The sequence below is a fragment of the Oreochromis niloticus genome, linkage group LG5 (genome assembly GCF_001858045.2).
Source record: "Oreochromis niloticus isolate F11D_XX linkage group LG5, O_niloticus_UMD_NMBU, whole genome shotgun sequence".
Taxonomy (NCBI): Eukaryota; Metazoa; Chordata; class Actinopteri; order Cichliformes; family Cichlidae; genus Oreochromis; species Oreochromis niloticus.
Genome location: NC_031970.2, coordinates 19,325,733 through 19,349,018, shown reverse-complemented (window position 1 = coordinate 19,349,018; position 23,286 = coordinate 19,325,733). Strand labels below are relative to the sequence as shown.

The 23,286-nt window shown below is 39.1% G+C and overlaps 1 protein-coding gene and 1 long non-coding RNA gene across 14 annotated transcripts in view; one reads left to right on the top strand and one right to left on the bottom strand.

Moving 5' to 3' along the window:
- The window catches only part of LOC109202267 (uncharacterized), a 712,495-nt gene that overhangs the window by 393,009 nt on the left and 296,200 nt on the right, over positions 1–23,286 (bottom strand). The gene's annotated exons all lie outside the window — the stretch shown is intronic.
- Positions 1–23,286, top strand: part of atp2b2 (ATPase plasma membrane Ca2+ transporting 2) — a 128,009-nt gene that overhangs the window by 96,013 nt on the left and 8,710 nt on the right. For all 13 annotated transcript variants that reach the window (XM_025907250.1, XM_025907251.1, XM_013277074.3 and 10 more), the window contains 12 exons: positions 1,185–1,399; positions 1,813–2,055; positions 14,454–14,695; positions 15,617–15,851; positions 19,119–19,298; positions 19,455–19,542; positions 19,677–19,783; positions 20,575–20,766; positions 21,007–21,220; positions 21,323–21,534; positions 21,660–21,767; positions 21,873–22,055. In XM_025907250.1, the coding sequence (XP_025763035.1) occupies positions 1,185–1,399; positions 1,813–2,055; positions 14,454–14,695; positions 15,617–15,851; positions 19,119–19,298; positions 19,455–19,542; positions 19,677–19,783; positions 20,575–20,766; positions 21,007–21,220; positions 21,323–21,534; positions 21,660–21,767; positions 21,873–22,055 (2,219 nt within the window). The remainder of the gene's footprint in view (positions 1–1,184; positions 1,400–1,812; positions 2,056–14,453; positions 14,696–15,616; positions 15,852–19,118; positions 19,299–19,454; positions 19,543–19,676; positions 19,784–20,574; positions 20,767–21,006; positions 21,221–21,322; positions 21,535–21,659; positions 21,768–21,872; positions 22,056–23,286) is intronic.

Sequence of the window (23,286 nt, the reverse complement as noted above, 5' to 3'; positions counted from 1 at the left end):
AAAATGCAACTGAAATATAAAGTTAAAGGTTTATTTATTCATATAACTGTCATAATGGAAAATTTCATTTTCATTAAGGAAAATATGTTTGGTATAACGTCAGTGTTTACCAATCAACTTAATTTAATTTGACCAGACTCCATTAAAATTCTTGTTTTACATTTTACTTATGTAACTAAATTGCATGGAGATTTTTCACGCAATCAAATTACTTAAAGTCAGCATTTTGAGCATAAATATTTCTGAGTGTAAGCAGCATGAAATGCTGTAATTGCAATATAGACATTTTTTTAAACTGCGACTCAGCTAAGTTTGTGTCCCAGAATAAAAAAAAAAGTTTATTAAAGTTGGAAAAATTACAACTCCTACAACATAATTACGTTCCCCTCCCATAGGTGCGTGAATGAAATCCATCTCCATTATTCAGTTAGGTTTAAGTTACAGCTTTTTCCTACCCTAGCTTTTTTGTTTTTTGAACATTTATCATCTTGCAGTTTCCGCATTCAGGTAATTCATCTTAAGCAGCATATTTATCATTTCAGTTTTTTTCTGCAGCAGGCAGTTTAAAGTAATAAAAATGTCATAGATTGTGGAACCACCCTTTAAGTTCCTGGCAATAACAGTTTGTCAGATCTGGCAATAAGATGCTTTGGCTGTCAAACCTGTGTGTCACTATGTGTTTGCCACATGTCAGTTGCATGTGAGAAACACAGAGTTTAGCTTAACAGTGATTACTGAGTGAAAATTGATCACTGGAAGAGGGAGGGTAACTTGCTCACCTAGCTAGACCTCACTGATCAGTCAGCGTTTTCCTGACACGCTGGTCCTGACACTGATACACATTAATATAACATATATTATTCCTTTGATCAATTATTTTATCAATGAATTTAGTCAACTCAGATTTTAGGCAACTCACAGCAACAACACACTGAGCTAAGTCCCGTGTGTGGCCATTCTCTGTGGAGTCATGATAAAGCGCTTGGCACTAGCAAGAACTTGAGCTGCTCACCACATGCTGCACTGATGGATCAAGTAAGCAAACTGAGTAACCGGATTTGTCCACAGTCATCAGTAAAGTGTAGCAAAGACTCCTATATCAAACTGTTCCCCTCTATAGTTTCATTACATGCCTCACTTTGCCATTCCTTTCCTCAGCTAATACTCGCCGTACTTTTCACCAGGTTTGCTCATGTCGGCCATTACAGTCATCATCCTGGTCCTGTACTTTGCCATTGACAACTTTGTGATGCAGAAGCACCCTTGGATGCCTGAGTGCACTCCTATCTACATCCAGTACTTTGTCAAGTTCTTCATCATTGGTGTAACTGTTTTGGTGGTGGCTGTCCCAGAGGGACTGCCGCTGGCTGTCACCATCTCCTTGGCTTATTCTGTTAAGGTAAGGTAACTTTTAAGCATTCTAAGATTCCATGGTCTGACATTTGCCATTAATAGATTTGCTATGTAGTTACATATTGTTGTTTTTCTTTGCCTTTTCATATGGAAATGTGTGCACCTTTCACAGAGATGAGACTTGCATGCATACTTGAGGATTCAGGGCAATTAATTCTCCCAGCTGTGTTAATGTGCTTATTTTATTCACAGCGGCAAATATGTAAATAATTCAATTAAGTCTGACTGTGCAAAGAATTTAATTTTTTTGAATGACATGAATTAAATTAAAATGTTATATGTACCGACATGTATGGTGGCCATTTTTGCCACTGCAAGTTAAGCAGTGCGAGGCTCGGGATAGGCACCTTATTTAAATAAAAATACTTCAAAATGTAACACATTGTTTTCTACCAACAGAAAATGATGAAAGACAACAACCTGGTGCGTCACTTGGATGCATGTGAAACAATGGGCAACGCTACAGCCATCTGTTCTGACAAGACAGGCACGCTAACCACCAACCGCATGACAGCTGTGCAGTTATACGTTGGTGATGTACATTACAAAGAGATACCAGATCCTGGAGTCCTGCCACCCAAGTCATTGGATTTACTTGTCAATGCCATCTCAATTAACAGCGCCTATACCACAAAGATACTGGTAAGTCTTAATGAACACAGTTAATGTATAAGTATAAAGTCAGATGAATATTTGAATACCTTATCTGTCACTTTTATATACTAATTCATGCTTGACGCTCTCCGTGAACCAATATTTGGGCTATTGTACTGTACTACACTCAGAGAAGATAAGCCTATTTTATCCTGGGTTAGCTTCATAGATTTCAGCTTACTCTGTGTAAACAGTGACACCATATGATGGGAGCAGCCCTGAAACAGTGAGACAGCTCTGCAGTGCTTTCTTTTTGGCTAAGCAGGCAGGCAGTGTCCTTGGCTGCTGCTTTAGATTCATTAGGCATTCACTCAACTTGTCACCTTGAGAATGGTTGTGTAATTTTGTCTTATCTGATATTCAGAGCATAGCAGACTGTAATTGAATCCAATCTGTCTAAGTGCTGGAGATGTTCTCCTGTCTATAGTGAATGCAGCAAGGAGACATTTTCTCTAAGCCAATTAGATCTGCATTCAATAAGAAATACATAGATATATGGACAAACACACTCATGCTGTTTCGTATTCTAATCACAGAAAATGTGACTAGTCTGCATGGAAATCTTGACCAGGACACAGGTCTGAAACATTATTTGCATGATAAAGCGCTTGGTTAAACAATCTAAAAGCAATGATTGCCAAGATTAGCATGTCTTCAGCCTGTTGGAACAACATGCCTGAGTAATCCATTTCCTGGCATGTACACTCACCTGCACACACACACACACACACACACACACACACACACACACACACACACACTCTTTGTGCCTATCTATTTGTCACCATCCTTGTAAACTCCTGTAGAGTCTATTCATTGATGGTTGACCAACTGACAAATGCCCTTATGGAACTTGCATTAGCAGTGAGCTGAGCAATTAGGACATCTGCGAAAGAAGGATCCAACAGATTCCACTTCCTAGCCTTCAAGGCACAAATACCACTTTTGGTGAAAGCACAGTATTGATCTAGACACATTGTAAGTGCAGGGACATGGATCCTGAATGGAAATATATGAGAGAATTTTGCAACATTAAAGCTAGTGTTTGTCCTGCCCCTGCTACCCAAAGAACCGATCAACTGAACCGGTAAACATATGTGGCAGTCGTGTTTTTGAACACGTAAACACATAATGGAGTTTCATTATTAAATTAAAGATGAAGGTAGGTTTACTAATGGGAGTTATAGCATTTGTTCAAGTGCTTTGGTGAAATTAAGCACAGATGCTGGCTGGCTGTACTAAGGATTTACTCAATAATGAGCCTTTAATGCTGTGAAACTTTAGGTATAAACCTTAGAGGGGGGAAAAATGTTTTAAAAAACTTATTTTAGAGTATAGTTTCTACATGTGCATTTTTCTGTCTCTTAGAGCATTGATAATAAATGGTTAGCTCTGTTACAATTTATTTAAGAGAGCTACTGCGTAGATCGTTTGCAAAGATAGCTTTGAGTGCAAAACATGCTACCAGAATGATTTTGGTTGGTCACTAGGCTTTTGAGTTGAAAGGTTACACATCTGTGTCTACTATCATTTCAACTTTTCATTTTTTTTTTATTTGTAAAATTTACTGATAGACAGTAGATTGAATTCAGTCATTTTTGCCATACAATTACCCTTATTATCATAATGCCAAGTAGTACAGAGATCTGCTTGTGTCCCTTTAATACTAGTTTACAGTATTGAACTATATTGCCAAAAGTATTCACTCATCCATCCAAGTTGTTGAGTTCAGGTGATACAATCACTTCTATGGTCACAGGTGTATAAAACCAATCACCTGGCCATGCAGACTGCTTCTACAAAGTGAAAGAATGGGTTGCTCTCAGTAGATCAGTGAATTCCAGCATGTTACTGTGATGGGATGCCACCTGAGCAACAAGTCTAGGCATTAAATTTCCTCGCTACTAAATAGTCAGCTGTTAGTGGTATTATAACAAAGTGGAAGCGATTGGGAATGACAGTGACCCAACCATGAAGTGCTAGGCCATGTAAAATGGATCAGTGGATGGTCACCAACTTTCTGCAGAGTCAGTCACTTCAAACCTTCAAACCTCATGTAGCCTTCAGATTAGCTTAAGAACATTGCGTAGAGAGCTTTATGGAATGTGTTTCCATGGCGAGCAGCTGCATCCAAGCCTCACATCATCGAGCCCAATGCAAAGTGTCGGATGCAGTGACGTAAAGCATGCTGCGACTGGAGCAGTGGGGATTGGTTCTCTGGAGTGACAAATCAAGTTTCTCTGTCTGGTAATCCTACAGATGTGACTGGGTTTGGCAGTTGCCAGAAGAGCAGTACTTGTCTGACGGCATTGTTCCAAGTATAAAGTTTGGTGGAGAGGGGGTTATGGTGTGGGGATGTTTTTCAGGAGATGGGGTCGGCCCCTTAGTTTCAGAGATCCTCTTAAAGTTTCCCCAAGATATTTTGGACAATTTCATCCTCCAACTTATTACTGGGAACAGTTTGAGGAAGGTCCCTTCCTGTTTCAACACAACTGCACACCAGTGCACAAAGCAAGGTCCATAAAGACATGGAGGAGCAAGTTTGGCCAGCACAAAGTCTTGACCTCAACCCGATAAAGCACCTTTGGGATTTGAGACTGCGAGCCTGGCCTTCTTATCCAACATCACTGTCTGACCTCACAAATGCTCTTCTGGAAGAATGATCAAAAATTCCCATAAATGCACTCTTAAACCTTGTGGAAATCCTTCCCAGAAGAGTTGAAGCTGTTATAGCAGCAAAGGGTGGGCCAATATTATATTAAACCCTACGGAGTAAGAATGAGATGTCACTCGTGTGTAAATGGCAAATAAATATTTCTTTTTTGTCACAGCCACAGGCTGCATTTCAATCTGCACTCAGTATATAAATGATCCTTTGATTTGCTCAGTAAGTATTACATTTCCATTTTAACTCCACTTCTCAAATACCAAATAATGATACTGCATTTGACCAGGACCTAAACCTGTGTTGTAATTAAGACCACTTAAGCTTGAGACTGAGTTAGACTGAATCAAAATCAGCTCATTTCCAATTTTAAGCACTGTAATTTTTTTGACATTGTGAACTGTTTTTTTTTTTGTTTGTTTGTTTTGTTTTTTATAATCACTGTCAAATGTAATGCAGCTTTAGTTTTAGAAAAGCTTTCAATTACATAGGAACAGGACATTCTTGTGGTTCCAGTTTAATACTGTGTGTTCTGAACAGATTAAGGTTTGTTTTCTTTCAGCACAAACTGATGAGGTAAATTAGTCCAAACACGTCAGTATTTGCTAGAATTGTGATTACCACTCTGAAAAAAAAACCATGATTAATTAAAAGCCCTCACATGAGAGCATTGCATATTTTCTCATAGCTTTGCATATAACTGCAATTTAGGATGAGTATACTTGAAACACTGTGGAAGATGCACTAGTGGTTCATGCAAATTACAGTACAGTAAAGGGACATGGTAAGAAAGGCCAAAGCAGGCAGACCACACAAAAAAACAAACAAACTTAAGAGTAGACTGAGACCTCAATCCTGTCACAGTAACTAAGAGGGGGGAAAAACAGCAAGTCTTCAAATGCGGGTGAATATTTCTTGTCACATACAGTAGTAAACAATGAGAGTGAGGTTGACTTAGTTTCCTTTTCCCACAGCATATTTCTACTAAGATGTACCACAGTTACAAGATGTTATCCCTTAGAAAAATCTGGAGAAATGCTTTGCAGCATTAGATCAGGCTATTGTACTTCTATAGCTGCTTAGCTCAATGGAATTAAGCACTGGCAGAGCACAGCTTATACTCTGTGGATTAAGCGGTACATTTACTTCTTTCCAGATCTTTTCATTCGCAAGACGTGACCTCACGCATTGAAAGACAAATCAAACTTAATGATAGTAACTTACATAACTTTAAGTTCGTAACTTGAGTAAATACAGGATCGTCTGCCTGCCTACAACTTACTGTAGCTAAGACTACATTTATACATCTACATCTTTATGTAGATTTAGATAAATGCACAGTATATTAATGTACAGAATATAACATATAAATAGTATAAAAATAACATATGTTGTGTTATTTGAGAATGAACAAAAGGAAAGATAAAGTATGGTGTAAAGTACAATGTAATTAAGGAATGAAGTGAATTCACAAAGCAAGATACAGCAAGAAGCTTTTCTGAGGAATATTTAGTCCATCCTTCTTTGCCTCCCCCAGCCGCCCCCACTCCCTCAGCACCACTCCAGCCCTGCAGTATGCTGGCTGGTGTGTTCTTATATAAGAGGCCAATCCTGTGGGAAGCCAGGATAGCTATGGAAGTCTTTGATGGCCACCACACAAAGGCACAAAGGCAAAGAGGCAGGCTTTGATACTCATATCAGTCCCCCTGTTGCCTCTCTGGCGTCATAATACAGCCACTGGTATAGCTCTGCTTCGTCTGTCAGCACATACAGACTGCTGTATAAAGTGGAAAAGCCTCTTCCTCAAGGGAGGAAGTTCGTACGCACTTACACAATGAAACCATGCTCATGGACATTCGCACATGCTCATTGATCTGGCTTGCATTCATGTTTTCAAAGTATGCATTAATGCATACTGTAAATACATCTGGGTTGCCTTGGATGTCTCTTGCGGGCAATGACATCAATACACAAACGTCATTTCCAAGAACATGCATCATCCCCAGTGGCAATACCTGCAAAGGACTGGAATTTTCTTTTTGTCCTTCACCTTTTGTTCTTTTAGTTTTTCATTAAGTGTTTGAAATATTAACATAGTCTGTAATGTACAGGAAGGCTGTGTGTAGACACTTGTGAAGGGGCATTCATATATATAACACACACATCTGTCATTTCAGGGATAGTGACATTGTAGGAGGTATTGAGATCACAGGTGTTTGTTCGCGCAGCACAGTGGTGTGTGTTTAGCATGGTTGTGTGAGTGTCCTGGGAGCTCAGTTTCATGTAGCTTCAACCACCTGCTCAGGTCATTATTCCGGTCAGGGACAAGAGAGGTAGATAATGCTCCCGTACAAACAAAAAGAGGATAGAAATAGAACTCTGAAGTATATGTTGGAGAACAAATGACACGTAAAAGGGTTGGCAATGTTCCTCTAAATTTATTCAACAGAATGTGTCTGCTGATTTGTAGATTTTAGAAAAACAATATTCAGTTTATGTCCACTTGTCACTCTACAACAAACAGTTTGTAATTAAAATGAACTTTCTTCTTCTTGTTCTCTAGTAAGTGGTGATATCTTGATATAATTAGCTGTAGCTCACAGTACTTGTGTCATCTGGACATTGCATGCTTGCATGCTTGTTTGCGCAAAAGGAAGGGAGAGTATTTTGGATGTCTTTAGCTTGAAGCACCCAGCCTCTTATGTTTGGAATATTTTGGGAAACTGAGAAGACAGAGATACACAGCACAACCATGGCCAACAGACTTCACTTCTCTTCTCTTCTCTTCTCTTCTCTTCTCTTCTCTTCTCTTCTCTTCTCTTCTCTTCTCTTCTCTGCTCTTCTCTTCTCTTCTCTTCTCTTCTCTTCTCTTCTCTTCTCAGCATTTACTTGACAGTGCTGCTGAGATGACAGTGACAGGATTTGTCATCACATTAGAATGACAGTGTTTTGATGTTTCACTGGCATAGCACTGTATTTCTATGTCACTTTACATAATATATTTAATTTTAGTTTTTAGGAGAGCAGCATCAATTAAATACTTAGAAGAGTCAAAAGTAAGGCAAATTGCAGGAAAACCAATGATATTTGAGATTATTTTATCAAGTTGCATCAATTTGTATAGTAATTGTTGTATAATATATAGCAGTAACAACAAGAACATAGCACGGTTTAGCCAAAAAGACGGCCAGATATCCCATGTGAATCATGAATAATTTTTTGTATTTGTCACAGCATGTTGACAAAGAATTTTGCCAGTGATTCGACTGAAACAATCTAATTAATAAAAGTCCATATTTGGAACGTTATCAGTCTGAGAAACACATGATTGAAACACATGATTGCATGTGCATCAACAGAAATCAAACTATGTCAAGGCAAATTTCAGGGCACAATTACCTGTTAATATTCAATTCAGTTTTAGCACCAAATCGCAACAGCCATCACCTCAAGGCACTTCATATTGTAAGGTAAAGACCCTACAATAATGCAGAGAAAACCCAAACAATCAGATGATCCCCAATGAGCAAGTACTTGGCGACAGTGGGAAGGAAAACTCCCTTTTAACAGGAAGAAACTTCTGGCAGAACCAGGTTTAGGGAGGGGCAGCCATCTGCGACAGCTGGTTCTGGGTGAGGCAAGGAAGACAGGACATAAGAGACTGTGGAAGAAGGCACACTGTTCATTATTATTAGTAGTAGTAGTATCAGTTTTATTAGTATTGGTGGTTGGTGTAGGGTCAGTAGTAAAGTATATTTACTAGATGTTGATTCTGTGTATTATGACTCCCTTGTGCTTTTGCAATAGTCAGAAATCTGCAGTAGAGAGGCAAGTAAAGAATATAATGAGACGGGGAAACGAATATGGAGAGAGGGGGATTCAATATGTAGAGAAGAAGCAGTGAAATGCAAAGTATAAGGATACATGCAAATCAGGATGGAAAAAGAAAGGGAAACACAAGAGAAAAGACACTCGCGTGACAAGTGTCCTCATCATGCCCTGGAAGACCGTGTTACTGCCCCCCCAGCACTCCTCCAGGCCTTAGCCCAGTTGGCTGTTAGAGTCATGCAGGGAGCAAGGATATCATCTACTCCTACATGCAAAGAGAAACGAAAAAAAGAAAAGAAAAAAAAAGAAGGCGTGGGCTGAGGAGGTGGAGCAACTTGTAAGAGACTGGGACAGCTGAAGATGAGAACAGAAAGTCATCCAAAAACAACAAAGCAGGATAGGACTAGAGTGTGAATAAAAAATGGGGGGTGGGTGAAATAAAGGCGGTGTAAGTAAAGTAGGAAAAGATTGCAGAGAGAGCATGATAAGAGAGTTGGAGGGAGCAGGAGGGATGGATTAAGGAGAGCCCCAGGTGGAAAAGGAAGTAAAGTTGCCAGCACTCCCTCTGGCATATGTCCTTGCCTGCAGGAACACCCAAGGACTAGGGAGAGGGCAGCTGGTCGTTAGCCACGTCCAGGCCAGGGTGTGCCAACAGTTATCTCGTCATGCCAACACTGGGCATCCCATGCCAGAAAGCGTCCTTGTTCGTAGAAACCCACGTCAAGCTAAACCTCTGCGGAATCTCTGAGAATACAAGGCAGCGGTGTTTGTGGCTGTCTTCTGTTTATTATCTGTTTACTCACTGCTTTTCCTGCTGTCTTGTTTTGTTATTGAGGTAGCTGTAAATTTCTTTTATTCTCTGCAATACTCATCTGCTGGAGCAGGAGTTGTGCCAGTAGCTAAACTGAAGTTGAAATAGCTGTCATTTAAATTAACAAACATGGTTAAGTATTTACTGCTCTAATATACTGTATGTGGATTGATGGATGGATGGGTGGATGGACTATGAAGGCAGCCATTACACAACATTTAAATAGAGTAATGACTGTTTTCTGTATGTCTTAGTCGATCTAAAAATTACCATTTATTTTTTATATACTGTGCGTTTTTCATTTTGGTCATTTCGTTCAGTCATTTTCATTTTAGGGGTTTAACTTGATTTGGTCTTCTGGCTGGGAGCCTATTCTCCCAAACACTTAGCAGACAGGGCAGATGAGGCCATTTGTTCCATCTCCTCATTTGCCAATGACAGGCAGTGTCTTCCTGATGTAATCACTGGTCATTAGAAAAACGCATTAATTCTGTTATTTACCATAAACTCTGTATAAAGTATTTATGCTCTTGTCTGTGTCTGTGAGACATACAGCTAGATAAAAACCAGATATGTCAAATTACTAGGTGAGGATGGGCCAGTCTTCTGATTGGGTTTTAATGATTAATGAGATTTTAGATGACTTTTTCAGCTGGGTCCACTGGCTCTCAACAGCTGCAAGGATAAGTAAAAAATGCCTCAGCCTGAATGAATCAATATTCAATATTCGATAGTCAAGAAGGTCAGAAATATTGAGCTCAAAACATGAGCCTCTAAAGCAAATATTGATAGCAGATACAGTGCTTAACAAATTTATTAGGACCCCTGCCATAAAAACGAGACAACACAAATGTTTTAAAAATCTGTCAAAAACTGAAAATGACTGAATTCACATTTTTTATACCCAAATTTGAGCTGGCACAAGAAGTCAGAAATTAATTCAACCATTAAAACAAATTTTTATATGCAAGTAAATGACTGTAATTTGGCATCTCAATCAAAGAATAATAATGTGTTTTTTGTGTGTTGATTAAAAGGCTTGCACATGCTGGTGGGTTAACCGTTACAGAAACATAAAAATTGATTTTGGTAATCATTTTAGTACCAATTCTGATAGCTGTGGAATAAGCACTATAGCATTTGATGTGTTAAATTAAATTCTAGTCAACGGTTTAGCCTAAAATCAGAAATTTACCTTAAAGGATTTCAAAACCTGCAAACCAACCTCTTTATTTAGACTTCTGTTTAGATAAGGAAAATCCATCCACCTATCCAATTCAGGGTTGTGGTTGGGCTGGAGCCTACCCAGGTCCCATTTACACCAATTTCAAATCACAAGTTAATCTAACATGCATGTCTTTGGATTGTGGGAGAAAACAGAGCATCCTGAGTCAGACCCCAGTTGGTGGATTCAAACTCAGGACCTTCTTGCTGGGAGTCACCGGTGCTATTTCAAAGCACCACCATGCTGTTTCACATAAGGAATAACTGGTGAAACGAGGAAAGAGCCCTCCAAGCATTTTCACTCCACACACTTTTCTCTTCTTAGGCCTTTTGTGTATCATCAACCTTAAAAAGGATATTAAAGCAGTTAATCAGAATTCTATCAAAGCCTCGTTAGCATGTGGACAGCTTTAAATGAAGTGCATCATCAACATTATTAACTATATAGCCAACACAGAATCTTTATGAACACACTGTGGCAAGGACCAAGTGAAGAAAACAGCAATAAAGGCAAATACAAATCGTCAAAATGCCAAGCTGTCCTTTGAAATCTAATCCCGGTCGCAGGCTTGTTTAATGTAGAACAGCCTGCAGTCAATCTATTTTGGAGCAAATAGCTCAAGCTGAAGGTGTCTGCTGATCAAGCAAGCAAGGTAGAAGCATTATTTTCAATGCGGTTGCTACATGCTGCTGTGTGTGTGTGCGTGTAAGAAGACAGTGTACCCGATAAGCTGTTCTTTAGCGCGAGTGTAGGTGTCAAACATACTGTAGGTACTATGTAGCAAAAATCCCAGGGAGACTAGCTGTCAGCTCAGTGCCAGCTAATAGGGATCCAAAATGAATTGTATTCCCAGATATGATTAACCGTGTTTTTCAACATGTATACAGCCAATATAATTTGTTACCACACATTTATTATTTACCTTTACTTTTTTCTTAGTCAATTGAAACAGCGAAATAAAGAAAAATTTTAAAAATGAGTTGCAACTACTATGATAATCTATTTGTCTGAGTTCTTTCTAGAAAATCAGTGACACAGTAAATAGTCAATTTTCATTATTTTCTAACATTATCTGAGCACACTGTTTATTTATTTTAAGAGTGAAGTTGAACAGTTTTTTAATTATATTGTAGTCAAATGTAAATAGGGCTGAGAGTATGTGCAGATTTGAAGAGGCGTGTTATGAATAATAACAACAGGGATCGCTCCTGAGATGTGTCTGAACATATGAGGGTCAGTGAGTCTCTGTAAGATTCATGCTTTGTTTCATCGCGATTGGATTTCTGCTGTGCACTATACACGTCTTGGCAAAACCTCCCTAGAACGGTTGTTCAATATGTTGCCGACAGACTAATGATAAAATCCTCCAAGTTTCCACGTGTGACTCAAATCTTGATGCAGCTACACTGGCTTCTGGTTTATTTCAGAGTGCAGTTTAAGATTCTTCTACTGACATGGAGAGCTTTTCATGGACAGGCACCAGGTTACACCAGAGGGCTTCTGCACTCATATGTCCCTTGCAGGTCCCTGAGGTTCTGTGACTTTGGACTCGAATGCTCTTCCTTTGTTTTTCCATGCAGTGTTTGGCCCTTGCAAAGCACTTTGCGATTCTATATCTTTAAAGGAGCTATATAAATAAAGTTTTACTTACTTTACTTACAAAGATATTGACTATAATGAGATTTATCCTGTCATAGTGACAGGTAGTTTCTGTACATGCGTTATTTCTTCCTAAATAGAATGAAGCTCTGGAAATTTTAATAAATGCGGGCTTGGAAAAGATGAAGAAGGAAACGCAGAAGGATTTGAGGATATGTGTGACATGAGATGCGGGAAAATCTTGAAAGAGGAATGGAGCCAAGGAGTAAGAATCCCCAAGTGGTCGAGAGCGCACCCTCTCTTTTCCCAAGTCTCTTCTTGTTCTTCTTGTTCTTTTGCCCAATGTTACCATGGCAACGCTGGGCCTTTGACAAGCTGACCGCATGCACAAACATTCGCACTCTTGCTCGTAGCGTGAGTGTGTACATGGTGGCACACATGTACTGTAGCCACCTGCACAGATACTGTATCACACACAAACTTACACACACACAACTTGCAATAGAAATTACTCCTCATGGCTGCTAATAAACCCAAAACACTGGATGAACACCTAAAACAGAGAGTACTTATGAGCCTATCACAACACATTTCCAACCATACTTGCATATGTTAGGTAGAAAATTATATTACGTGCTATGTCTATCCACTGACATGTTCACTGAACCAGAGCAATACATGGTTCCAAGTATACAATTACAGATTTCACAGGGTTGAGCTGTGTGCCTGAAATAAGACGATATAAACCTGATTCCATCTATCTCATCTTCTGCCCTCCCACACAAAGTAACCCTTTCACCTGCTAGCTGGTTAATTATCACCAGCAGCTATTTCAAGCATTACACTGGTCGCACTGAGCTGAAGGAGAGAGAATCTCATTCAGTGAATAGATCACATGAGTGTATGAAATATATTACACTGGAAACCTCTGTGGCAGGATTATTTTCATTTACCCTAAGAGGAAACACAAACTAAGAACATTTAAAAGCCGAAGTGTTGGATTAGGTAGAAACAATATGTGTAACAATGTTGTAAAATTATCTTAAGTTGCAGTTAAGTGAATAACAATTACAGATAGATAAAAAAAAAGTAAAACCATATGTACAGTCATGGAAAAAAAGAGGGTAAAGAGTTCTGTGAAAAACGGAGTACATCCCATGACTCAATACCTTCAACTTGTATTGACGTTTGCAGACATTTGTTTGTGCACAGCTCTCTTAAGGTATCACTGCCGTCACTCTGCCGTCATTGTCCTCTTTTATGACTCATTTTCAGTCAGGCTTTAGCTGTCTGGAAGATGGTCTTATAATTGACTAGAAACCTTTCATGATCGATTCACCAGAGTGCTCAGGTATGGTGGCTGCAAAACACCAAATCATCAGCCCGCCACCACCATGCTTGACAGTTTGTATCATATATTTATGCTGACATGCTGTGTTTGGATTTCTCCAAAAGTGGCACTGTGCGTTATGGCCACATATCTTCATTTTGGTCTCATCTGTCCAAAGTACATTGTTCCAGAAGTCGTGTGATTTGCTTAGACGCAACTGCTGCTATGTTCTTTTTAGAAAAAAAAGGTTTTCACCTGGAAGACCTTCCAAAACAAGCCATACTTCACTTCAGTCTTTTTTTAATTGTACTGTTATGAACTTCAGCATTTAGTCTAAGATGTAGCTCTTTGGGTTTTTTGCAGCATTGCATGGTCTCATCTTGGCTCTGATCCCCCACCCCAAATCTTTCTCAATGTAAAATAATGGAGTAAAAATTGTTTGGAAATAGGCGTGTAGTCTTTCCCAGATTAATGTTTAACCCAGATTCTTCTTGCTAAAGAAGCATTAATCCGTGCTTCTTAAAGATCATTGCAGATGTGTTTAACACACACCTCAATGTTCCAGACAACTTTTTAATAAAGTGCAGTTAATCAAGAGCATTTGATCAGCAGCACCTGGCGGCTGCAGCTTGTTGACTTCCTCTTAGTTCCTATGGAAGCAGTAAGTGTGTATTTAGTTATTCACATCACTGATTCTTTATTTTGGCTTAGTTTTTGTTAAGTAGTGAAAGGTGTAATATGTCATGTTTTGTTGTTCATCTGCGGTTGCATTTATCTAATTGTAAAACTTGCTAAAGACCTGTTTATTTTTATTATTTCCTGATGCGTAAAACCTTAGGACTTCTTTTTTACCATGCCTACTTAATATTAGACTAAAAATATAACTGAACACATTTAAATCTTCTTTTTCCTGTCCCTCGTTTTACAGCCCCCAGATAAGGAAGGCGGTCTGCCGAAGCAGGTGGGCAACAAGACAGAGTGTGGCCTGCTGGGACTAGTGTTGGAGCTGAAGCGGGATTACCAGCCAATAAGAAACCAGATCCCAGAGGAGAAGCTTTACAAAGTCTATACCTTCAACTCTGTCAGGAAGTCGATGAGCACTGTCATAAAGCTGCCTGACGGTAGCTTCCGGATGTACAGCAAGGGAGCCTCTGAGATTGTACTCAAAAAGTGAGTCTGGTTTTATGGTTTAAAATAACCCGGAAGTTGCAGTTATATAATTTAATAAGGTGCTCTGCAGATTTCCACTTCAATAAGTTTCCAGCAGTACGTCTTACAATCACGTCATTTTGCAGGGCATTACAGTAACATTACAGTGAGTGGTTTTGAGAAAAACCTGAGATGCAGAAGGAGAAATGTGAAATTCTATTGTAGGCATTACTAACATTAACATTAAAGTCATAAAATGACTTGAATTCAAATTAATGAGTATTTTTATGTTTCTACATTATAGCTGTTACAGTTAATATAAACATAGAGATTCAAGGTTACAATGTATGAAAGGTTAAATTCACATTTTTGTCAAGCTGACAGGTCCTAAAAGGACATTTGCATTAATTATGGTTCATTTGCTTTTTGTTAATGATGTACAGCATTTGTATTTGGCTGTATGCCAGTACACCTGTTTGTTTTCAGTTTGTCTGTTGCTATATTTCACTTGTTTAGCAAATCAGTTTAGTCTTGATCAAATGTAATTATCTTTTGGCTACAGTACTTTAGTTATTTAGGAAATGCGTTAGCTGTTTTTAAAAAATCTTTTAGAGGAAATTGTTTGTCCTCCATTTGAGCTCTCTACAGTGTGTACCCCAATGCACTTTCTTTTTTTAATATTGTGGTATCCTGCCACAAAAGGCATATTAGTCCCTATGTCTTTTCTCTTGTACAGCATTGCAGTTCTCAGTGCATTCTTTTTTGATTCACCAGTATTCATTTAAGCAAAACAGTAATGCCAGGCTGAGGGATTTGACCATATATTTTCTTCTTTTTTTAAATGCTGGCTCATTTCCAAGCACTAAAAACATGGACAATACCAATGTTACAGTATATAATTTAAAATGACCCTCACGACCTACGCCACACCCTTGTTTGCAGATGCAGCCATATCCTAAACGAGGTGGGTGAGCCAAGGGTTTTCCGTCCACGAGACAAGGACGAGATGGTGAAGAAAGTGATTGAGCCCATGGCGTGTGATGGCTTGAGGACCATCTGTGTGGCGTATCGTGACTTTTCCAGCAATCCTGAGCCCAACTGGGATGATGAGAACAACATCCTGAATGACCTCACAGCCATCTGTGTTGTCGGAATAGAGGACCCCGTCAGGCCAGAGGTAGGAGAGATATTTTAGTAATGGACTGAGAGGAGGGGGATGCTAAACAAATGGTTTATAATACCAGCTTTCAGCAGCTGTGTCATAACCAGTGGTGTGTCCTTGCTGTTACTTTGAAGCAGTGTCTCTTTACATAAAGGTTTATTGTATAGATGAGGATCAAAGTATTAATTTGAATTTTAAACACAAAATCAATTCTGTGGCTTTTACTTATGTCAGACCAGCTTATTTCTTCTGATCACTTCTGTAAAATCATCCGTCGAAACAAAAAGAAATGTTCAATGCAATAAGTGATTCATCATAAAGCGATTTCTTCAGGTGTACAGTTTTTTAATGATAAATTTCACATGAAGAAATAGAGTGTATTATAATTGGAAGAAAGAAGTATCTGTGTACAGTAGGAAAGCTGACCTCGCTTGACAGCTCCAGTGCAGGGAGAAGGAAGCAGGAAAATTAACTGACGACTGGATTATTCAACTGCTTCCTTTCATCTTGTTTCCATCCCCCTGCTCTTTCTACAACAGCATCGCTCATTCAGCCCCAACCCAACATGTTTTCTCCTCTCCACCTCTGTCTGTGGTGATGTTCCTCTTTTTGATGACTCCTTTTCCTTTCACATTCTCTGCATCTCTCTTTCTGTCATTGTGATCTCTCTATCTTTCTCTCCAAGTTAGTTATATTAACTGAGAATCCCCTCTTGTATTGCAATATTATGGAAGGTTTTTGCAATTTGGGGAAAATTATAGTGTTAACATGAATAAATACAAAAAAATCAAATATTTAATGCTGAACATACTGTACAGTAAAATGAATATGTAATGTGCCCACATTTACATAGTGTTTTTATGTTGTTACTGTCCACTCAAAGTGCTTTAACTAGAAGTCATATTCTGAGCATATACTAACAAAGCCCTGCTCATCTTTTTATCAAAATGTTATCAATATATAAGCTGTCAATATAGTGTCATAAACATCAAACAAATGTACACATAACATAGTTACAATTATGTTTCTTTGTTTTGAGATCAGCTACTACACACATATAATTTGTAAGAATTTGAGTGTTATAAAATAATTCCTGAAAATTATTAGTATTCCCTAAAAACAATTTCCTAAAGCTATTGAATAATAGAAATTGATAACCCTGATACCTTAGACAGTTTGTATAGTTTCATCCAGACTGATCAATGTGTCTAGGAGGAGTTAAAGAAAAGACATGAATACAAACACTGGAGTTATTATTGTAGAGGTTATCCACTGCATCCATCCCATAAACTGTTTTACATCCATGGCCAATTTAGAATCACGCGTTAACCTAATGTGCATGTCTTTGAACTGTGGGTGGAAGCACTTAATGGAAACCCATGGACACACAAGGAAAATAAGTAAGCTCTGCACAGGAGGGTCTCAGTTTGAAGCAGGAACCTTCTTCCTAACCACACCACCACTATGCCACCCATATATACTGTGTTAACATAGCCCTTCGCAGTGATGCATAGCCTCAAAGTTTGCAGATTCCTCTCTCTACTCAACCCTAGAGGTCACTCGGTATCTGTCATTTTCAATAACCCAGTTGAGAAGCAGTGCACAGAAAACTGCTGCAATCCAGTAACAACTGTCCAGGCTCTTTGCTAAGACTGGTTAATACTGGAAATTAGATGACATTCCATTATTTTAAAAGGGTCAAACAGACTAGTAAACATGGTTTTGGTTTGTTTATTAGTCTCTAATTTCTTCCTCTGTAATGCAATGTTCGTTTAATAAGTGGATGCTCTCTGGGAATGCCCCCAGAGAGACGAGAGAGAATAGTGGAGGGAATGAGAGGCTGAGAAATGTTCAAAATCAGATTTCTGTCAGAGGGATGACAGAAGGCAGGAGGATGATGGGTAGGAATGGTAGAGAGAAATGGTAGAAAATGAGAGTGTAACCAGATCCATATAAGAGGCACGAGATGCTTGCTTCCCAGTCTCACCTACTAGCCTCCTACTTTCTTCCTCTGATGGACCAGATTGTATTTTTAATAAACCTCCAGTCTTTTCTTCACCTCATAGTTTCAAGTGACCAGTCATCTTGAGCAGTGTGAGTCCAAGAGAAATGAAAGGTTTAAATAAATACCTGTTTACATTTGAAGAATATTTAACTTCATTGACCTCTTCAAAGTATTAACTGGTATACATATTAGTTGGCTATTTTGTTTGTGTAATTGATGAAATGACAGGCTGATACAGGTTAAAGATGGTTTTGTTGTGACTGAAGCAAATATTGTTCTTCTTCAAATATTGAATTAAATGAAATAAATTCACTTGTGTGACTGTTGTAGGTTTTCATATTTAGGATAATCATTTTTGCATGTAACAGCTGCTGAGCAAAACTTATGTAGTTCTAAGTAGGCGAAAATCATATCTGTTTTTATTTTAACCTCCAACCTCCAGCTTATTAACGACTTGCACTCCTCCGCTTTATAGCTATACTTTGTAAAAACAAACTTCTCTATGCTTACATGCATAAGCAGTTCAGTTCGGCAGTTTAATGCATGATGCAAGTGCACATTTCAATGATGGATCCATGTTTTATGTTTTTTATGTGTGAAGGCAGAAAGAATTGCTTGCCTGCATGTATGTGTAAACTGATGCAAGTTGTTATTACGGTACGTGAGCACAATTGTTTACGTGTGGGTTTGGAGAGCAGAGCTCGCCCACACTGACCTTTGCAAGGAGAAATGTGTGTTTCTGAATTAATACTCTTTAGCAAGATGCTTAAACTACAGATCCATATCCATACATGAGTAGTCGTAATTAATTTATTGCAATACTATCTGGAGAACTTAATAATAATGGGGCTTTGATATACTTACTTGCATGTGTTTGTGTTTTGTGAAAGACTGCAAAATTGTTTTCTCTTTTATAAACACTATTCAAGTACTGAAGCTCTGAAAACTGTGCACGTGCCACCAGATGGCAAATGGAATTTAAAATTCCCTCAGGAGTTGGTGGAGAACAAAACCAGAGAAAAACAGTGAAAATCTTATATTAATTCATCCAGTGGTCAAAAATGCAGCTCCTTCTACTACTGGGTATATCAGAAGGTTTCTTTGAACTAAAAGGTTTGCCAGACCTCCGCACAGTAAAAGCTGGCTACATTATACTCAGTCTTAGTATTAATTGGGCAAAATTGGTTACTGCAGCTTTAAATAATAGGTGAAATATGCTTTCCTTTTTACATATTTCTGTTGTACTGAATGATTGTGCATGTGTCTCCCTATTTTAGGTCCCTGATGCCATTCAGAAGTGCCAGCGTGCAGGCATCACAGTGCGTATGGTGACAGGAGACAATATAAACACAGCCCGAGCCATAGCCATCAAGTGTGGTATCATCCACCCAGGAGAGGACTTCCTGTGCATCGATGGCAAAGAGTTCAACAGGAGGATCCGCAATGAGAAAGGAGAGGTACAGCAAATACTGTCAGTGTGAGAGGAGGGTAAAAAGTGAGCGACTCATGGAAGACAGTTGAGACTGCAGAGGATAAGGAAAAGTAAGCAGAAGTGTTGCTCTTGTTCCTCTCTTTCCATTTGTGTTTGTGTGTGTCTATGTGTGCGTGTGCAGGTGGAACAGGAGCGTATCGATAAGGTTTGGCCTAAACTCCGAGTACTGGCTAGATCATCCCCAACCGACAAACACACACTGGTCAAAGGTGAATTGGTTGCACACTTTTTGCTCTGACTTAGACAGAGATCATTACTGTTGCCTTTCCTTGTTTCAGAGTCTTTGTGCTTTATGTGTATATGCACTTCCTCATATGCTGCTTTGTTTATCTCTTTATTGCAGGCATTATTGACAGCACTATGGCAGACCAGAGGCAGGTGGTGGCTGTGACTGGAGATGGGACCAATGATGGGCCTGCTCTAAAGAAGGCTGACGTTGGATTTGCCATGGTAAGCAGCCCTTCTTTCGTGTTTTGTTTGGCTGTTTGTTCGTGTCTTATCTTGCATTCTTGTGAGACTGATCTCAGTCAACATCTGCAGATGTCTTTTTCACCTCTGCAGTATTTAAGAATTCTTCTCAGGCGCTCTCACTCTGGCTGTGTGGATAAAGAGCTCCCCCTAGTGGATTTCTTTATTAACGTAGTTATTCTGCAGAAGATCGTTCAGGCTTGTAAAAACGTTATAGAAAGAAACATATATATGAGTTCCAGCTCTCCTTCTACACTGTGGTCCTGTAAGACACTGTAAAAAAATAATTTCAGCTTCTGTGCTTAAGCAGGAAATCTGATTGAAGGAGATTGGGCTCAGATTTCAACCTAATCACGCACATTAATTCATTTAATGAGACATGCTTAAAAAGATGTCCGCATAAGTATTCACTCCACACTTTCACTAATAAGGGCATCCTTGTCCAAATCCAGCCACTGCCTAGAAGGTGCTGCTCATGCTTCTTCTTCAAATATAACAAAATACAGAAAGAGAGTCCTTCCTACAGTCTGCACTTTACCTGATTACATGCACACTGACTGCTTAGGTAGCTGGTATTATTATTAAACACAATAGTGACTCATCTACAGGGTCCAGCTTTGTCCAGTTGACTGCAGAGTTGATTATATGCTTCAACGTTATTTTTAACGTGGTAGGCTTAGGAATACTGCAGTGTGATGAAGTTAGAAGGACAGCAGCTGTGAAATAGAAAACTCCAGTTTCTTTCTCACTGCAGCTTGTCATCATTCTTCCAGGGTATTGCTGGTACAGATGTGGCCAAGGAAGCATCCGATATCATTCTCACCGACGACAACTTCAGCAGCATCGTGAAAGCAGTTATGTGGGGCCGAAATGTCTACGACAGCATCTCCAAGTTTCTTCAGTTCCAGCTTACTGTCAATGTTGTAGCTGTCATTGTGGCTTTCACTGGTGCCTGCATCACACAGGTCAGAAGGATCAAAAAGATTACAAAGTACTACCAGCCCGCTATTATGGTCATTTTTAACACAGTTGATGGTGATGAAATGGAATTTCATCCAAGTTGGTTTACTGTTGCCTAATCAGTAATTCGAAAGATGATGAGTGCTTACGACTTCAAGAAATACACTTATGTTTCATGCCTGGTTATATTGGTTATCTATTATTCTATTCTGTTATCGATACATGTTTCTGTCACCTTTCTTTAGGACTCTCCTTTGAAAGCAGTGCAGATGTTGTGGGTGAACCTTATCATGGATACTTTTGCATCCCTGGCTCTGGCGACAGAGCCTCCCACGGAGTCTCTGCTTAAGAGGAAGCCATATGGTCGCAATAAGCCTCTGATTTCCAGCACCATGACAAAGAACATATTAGGACATGGAGTCTATCAGCTCATTATCATCTTCACACTGCTCTTTGTTGGTACGCACGGTTATTTTGCTCTATTATACCGATGTAGGATATTATAGATTTAAAGATTATGACATAAATCTGACTCCCTGATTCTCTTTCTTTTCCTTCCAGGTGAGCAGATCTTTGACATCGACAGTGGCCGCAATGCTCCTCTCCACTCTCCACCCTCTGAGCACTACACCATCATCTTTAACACCTTTGTCATGATGCAGCTGTTTAATGAGATAAATGCCCGCAAAATCCACGGAGAGAGGAATGTTTTTGATGGTATCTTCAGGAACCCCATCTTCTGCTCGATTGTTTTTGGCACATTTGCTGTGCAGGTAAGTGGATGCATTTTTCTGATTACATGAATTACTTGTTTTTCTCAGTTATTTGTACTTTTAATTATTAATTATTATATATTTTTTCAGATAAGTAATTTTTGTGTACTTTATACTTTGCATAGATCGTGATTGTGCAGTTTGGAGGGAAGCCATTCAGCTGTCAACCTCTGGACTTGGAAAAGTGGATGTGGTGTGTTTTCCTCGGTCTGGGGGAGCTTGTTTGGGGACAGGTAATAGGCAAAGTTTTCCCTTTCTAAGTCTTTTGGTCAATTTTCCTGTCTGTGCATCTCTACAGTAAGTGCATCACTTAGTGCTTTTACTTCTCTGCGGGTTAGGTGATAGCCACCATACCCAATAGCAGACTGCGCTTCCTGCGGCGGGCAGGGCAGTTAACTCAGAAAGATGAGCTGCCAGAGGAGGATGTTAATGAAGAAAATGAGGAGATCGACCACGCAGAGAGGGAGCTGAGGAGAGGACAGATCCTCTGGTTCAGAGGACTCAACCGCATTCAGACTCAGGTGAGGGCAAGTAATAGAGACAGCTTAAGTTCAGTCCCAGTTAATATATGGATACAGCATGTGGACTTTATGGTTACTTGTTTAAGATTCCCTTTAATTTTAGACAATAATATGCTAACTTCCATAATAATAATATAATAATTTTGTCCATTTATATAATAAAAACACTAAAAGGTAAATATTTCACCCCTAATATTTACTAAAAAGTAAATTTCTTTTACTGTTTGTCTGTGTTTCTCAGAAGATCTGTTTTGTGTAGGTCTCGCCACCTCAGGCGTTGCCCATGAGGAAGTGATAGACTGTATTTTATATGTTGGTCATGTTAGTCAGTCACAGTTTTAAAGTCCTTTTATCTCAAGATGAATTACTCAGGAGCATAAAGACGCCACTTTCCCTCGCTGGACTGCCTAGATCACCGCCGTGGACCTGTGGAAGCTCCAAGAGTTAAATACAAGTATATAGCCACTGAACTGTTTTCACATTTGTGAGCTCTGCAGACCGGTATCACTGTGATATTGCAGACAGTCTGGCTTGTGTGCTGGATCTGGTTTCATCTCACTGATGTGTTATTGATGGGCCTGGGTGTAGTACTGTGGACAGATGCTGCCTAACATCCGCAAGAGCAAGTTAAAAAACTACAGCCAGAACAGTATCTGTGCTGTACGCAAGTGACAGTGTTTAGTGTTAAAGTAAAAGTATAAAATCCTTATTAATAAGCTGGTTATGATCAAATTAAAATGAGTCATTCTACATAGAGCTGTGGTCAGAAGTTTACATACAGTCATCATGGGCATGAATGTCATGGTACTTTGGAGCTTTTAATGATTGCTTTGAGCTGTTCTTTTTCCAGGGTTGAATGATTGTACAGCGAATGCCTTGAATGACTTTAAGAAACAATAACTGGGTGCACAAGTTTGAATTTATTTTGTATTTTCTCTGATCCACATCTAAGCTCAAATATATATGTACACTTTAATCAATTCTGCTTAAGTTAACTTAACTTGACTTTAAGGCTTAATAACTTCTCATTAGTGATCATGACTGATCATTCACACTCATATTCAGAACAATATGAAAGACCAAGGAACTCACTGAGGATCCAAGAAGGAGAACTGTAGATTTACACAAGATGGGAAGGTTTCTTTCCGGAATCATCAATTCAAGCATTTCTACCTCAGTACAAGTTAATTGCACGTATGTACAATTTGCCAAGGTTTGGAATAAGAGCCAA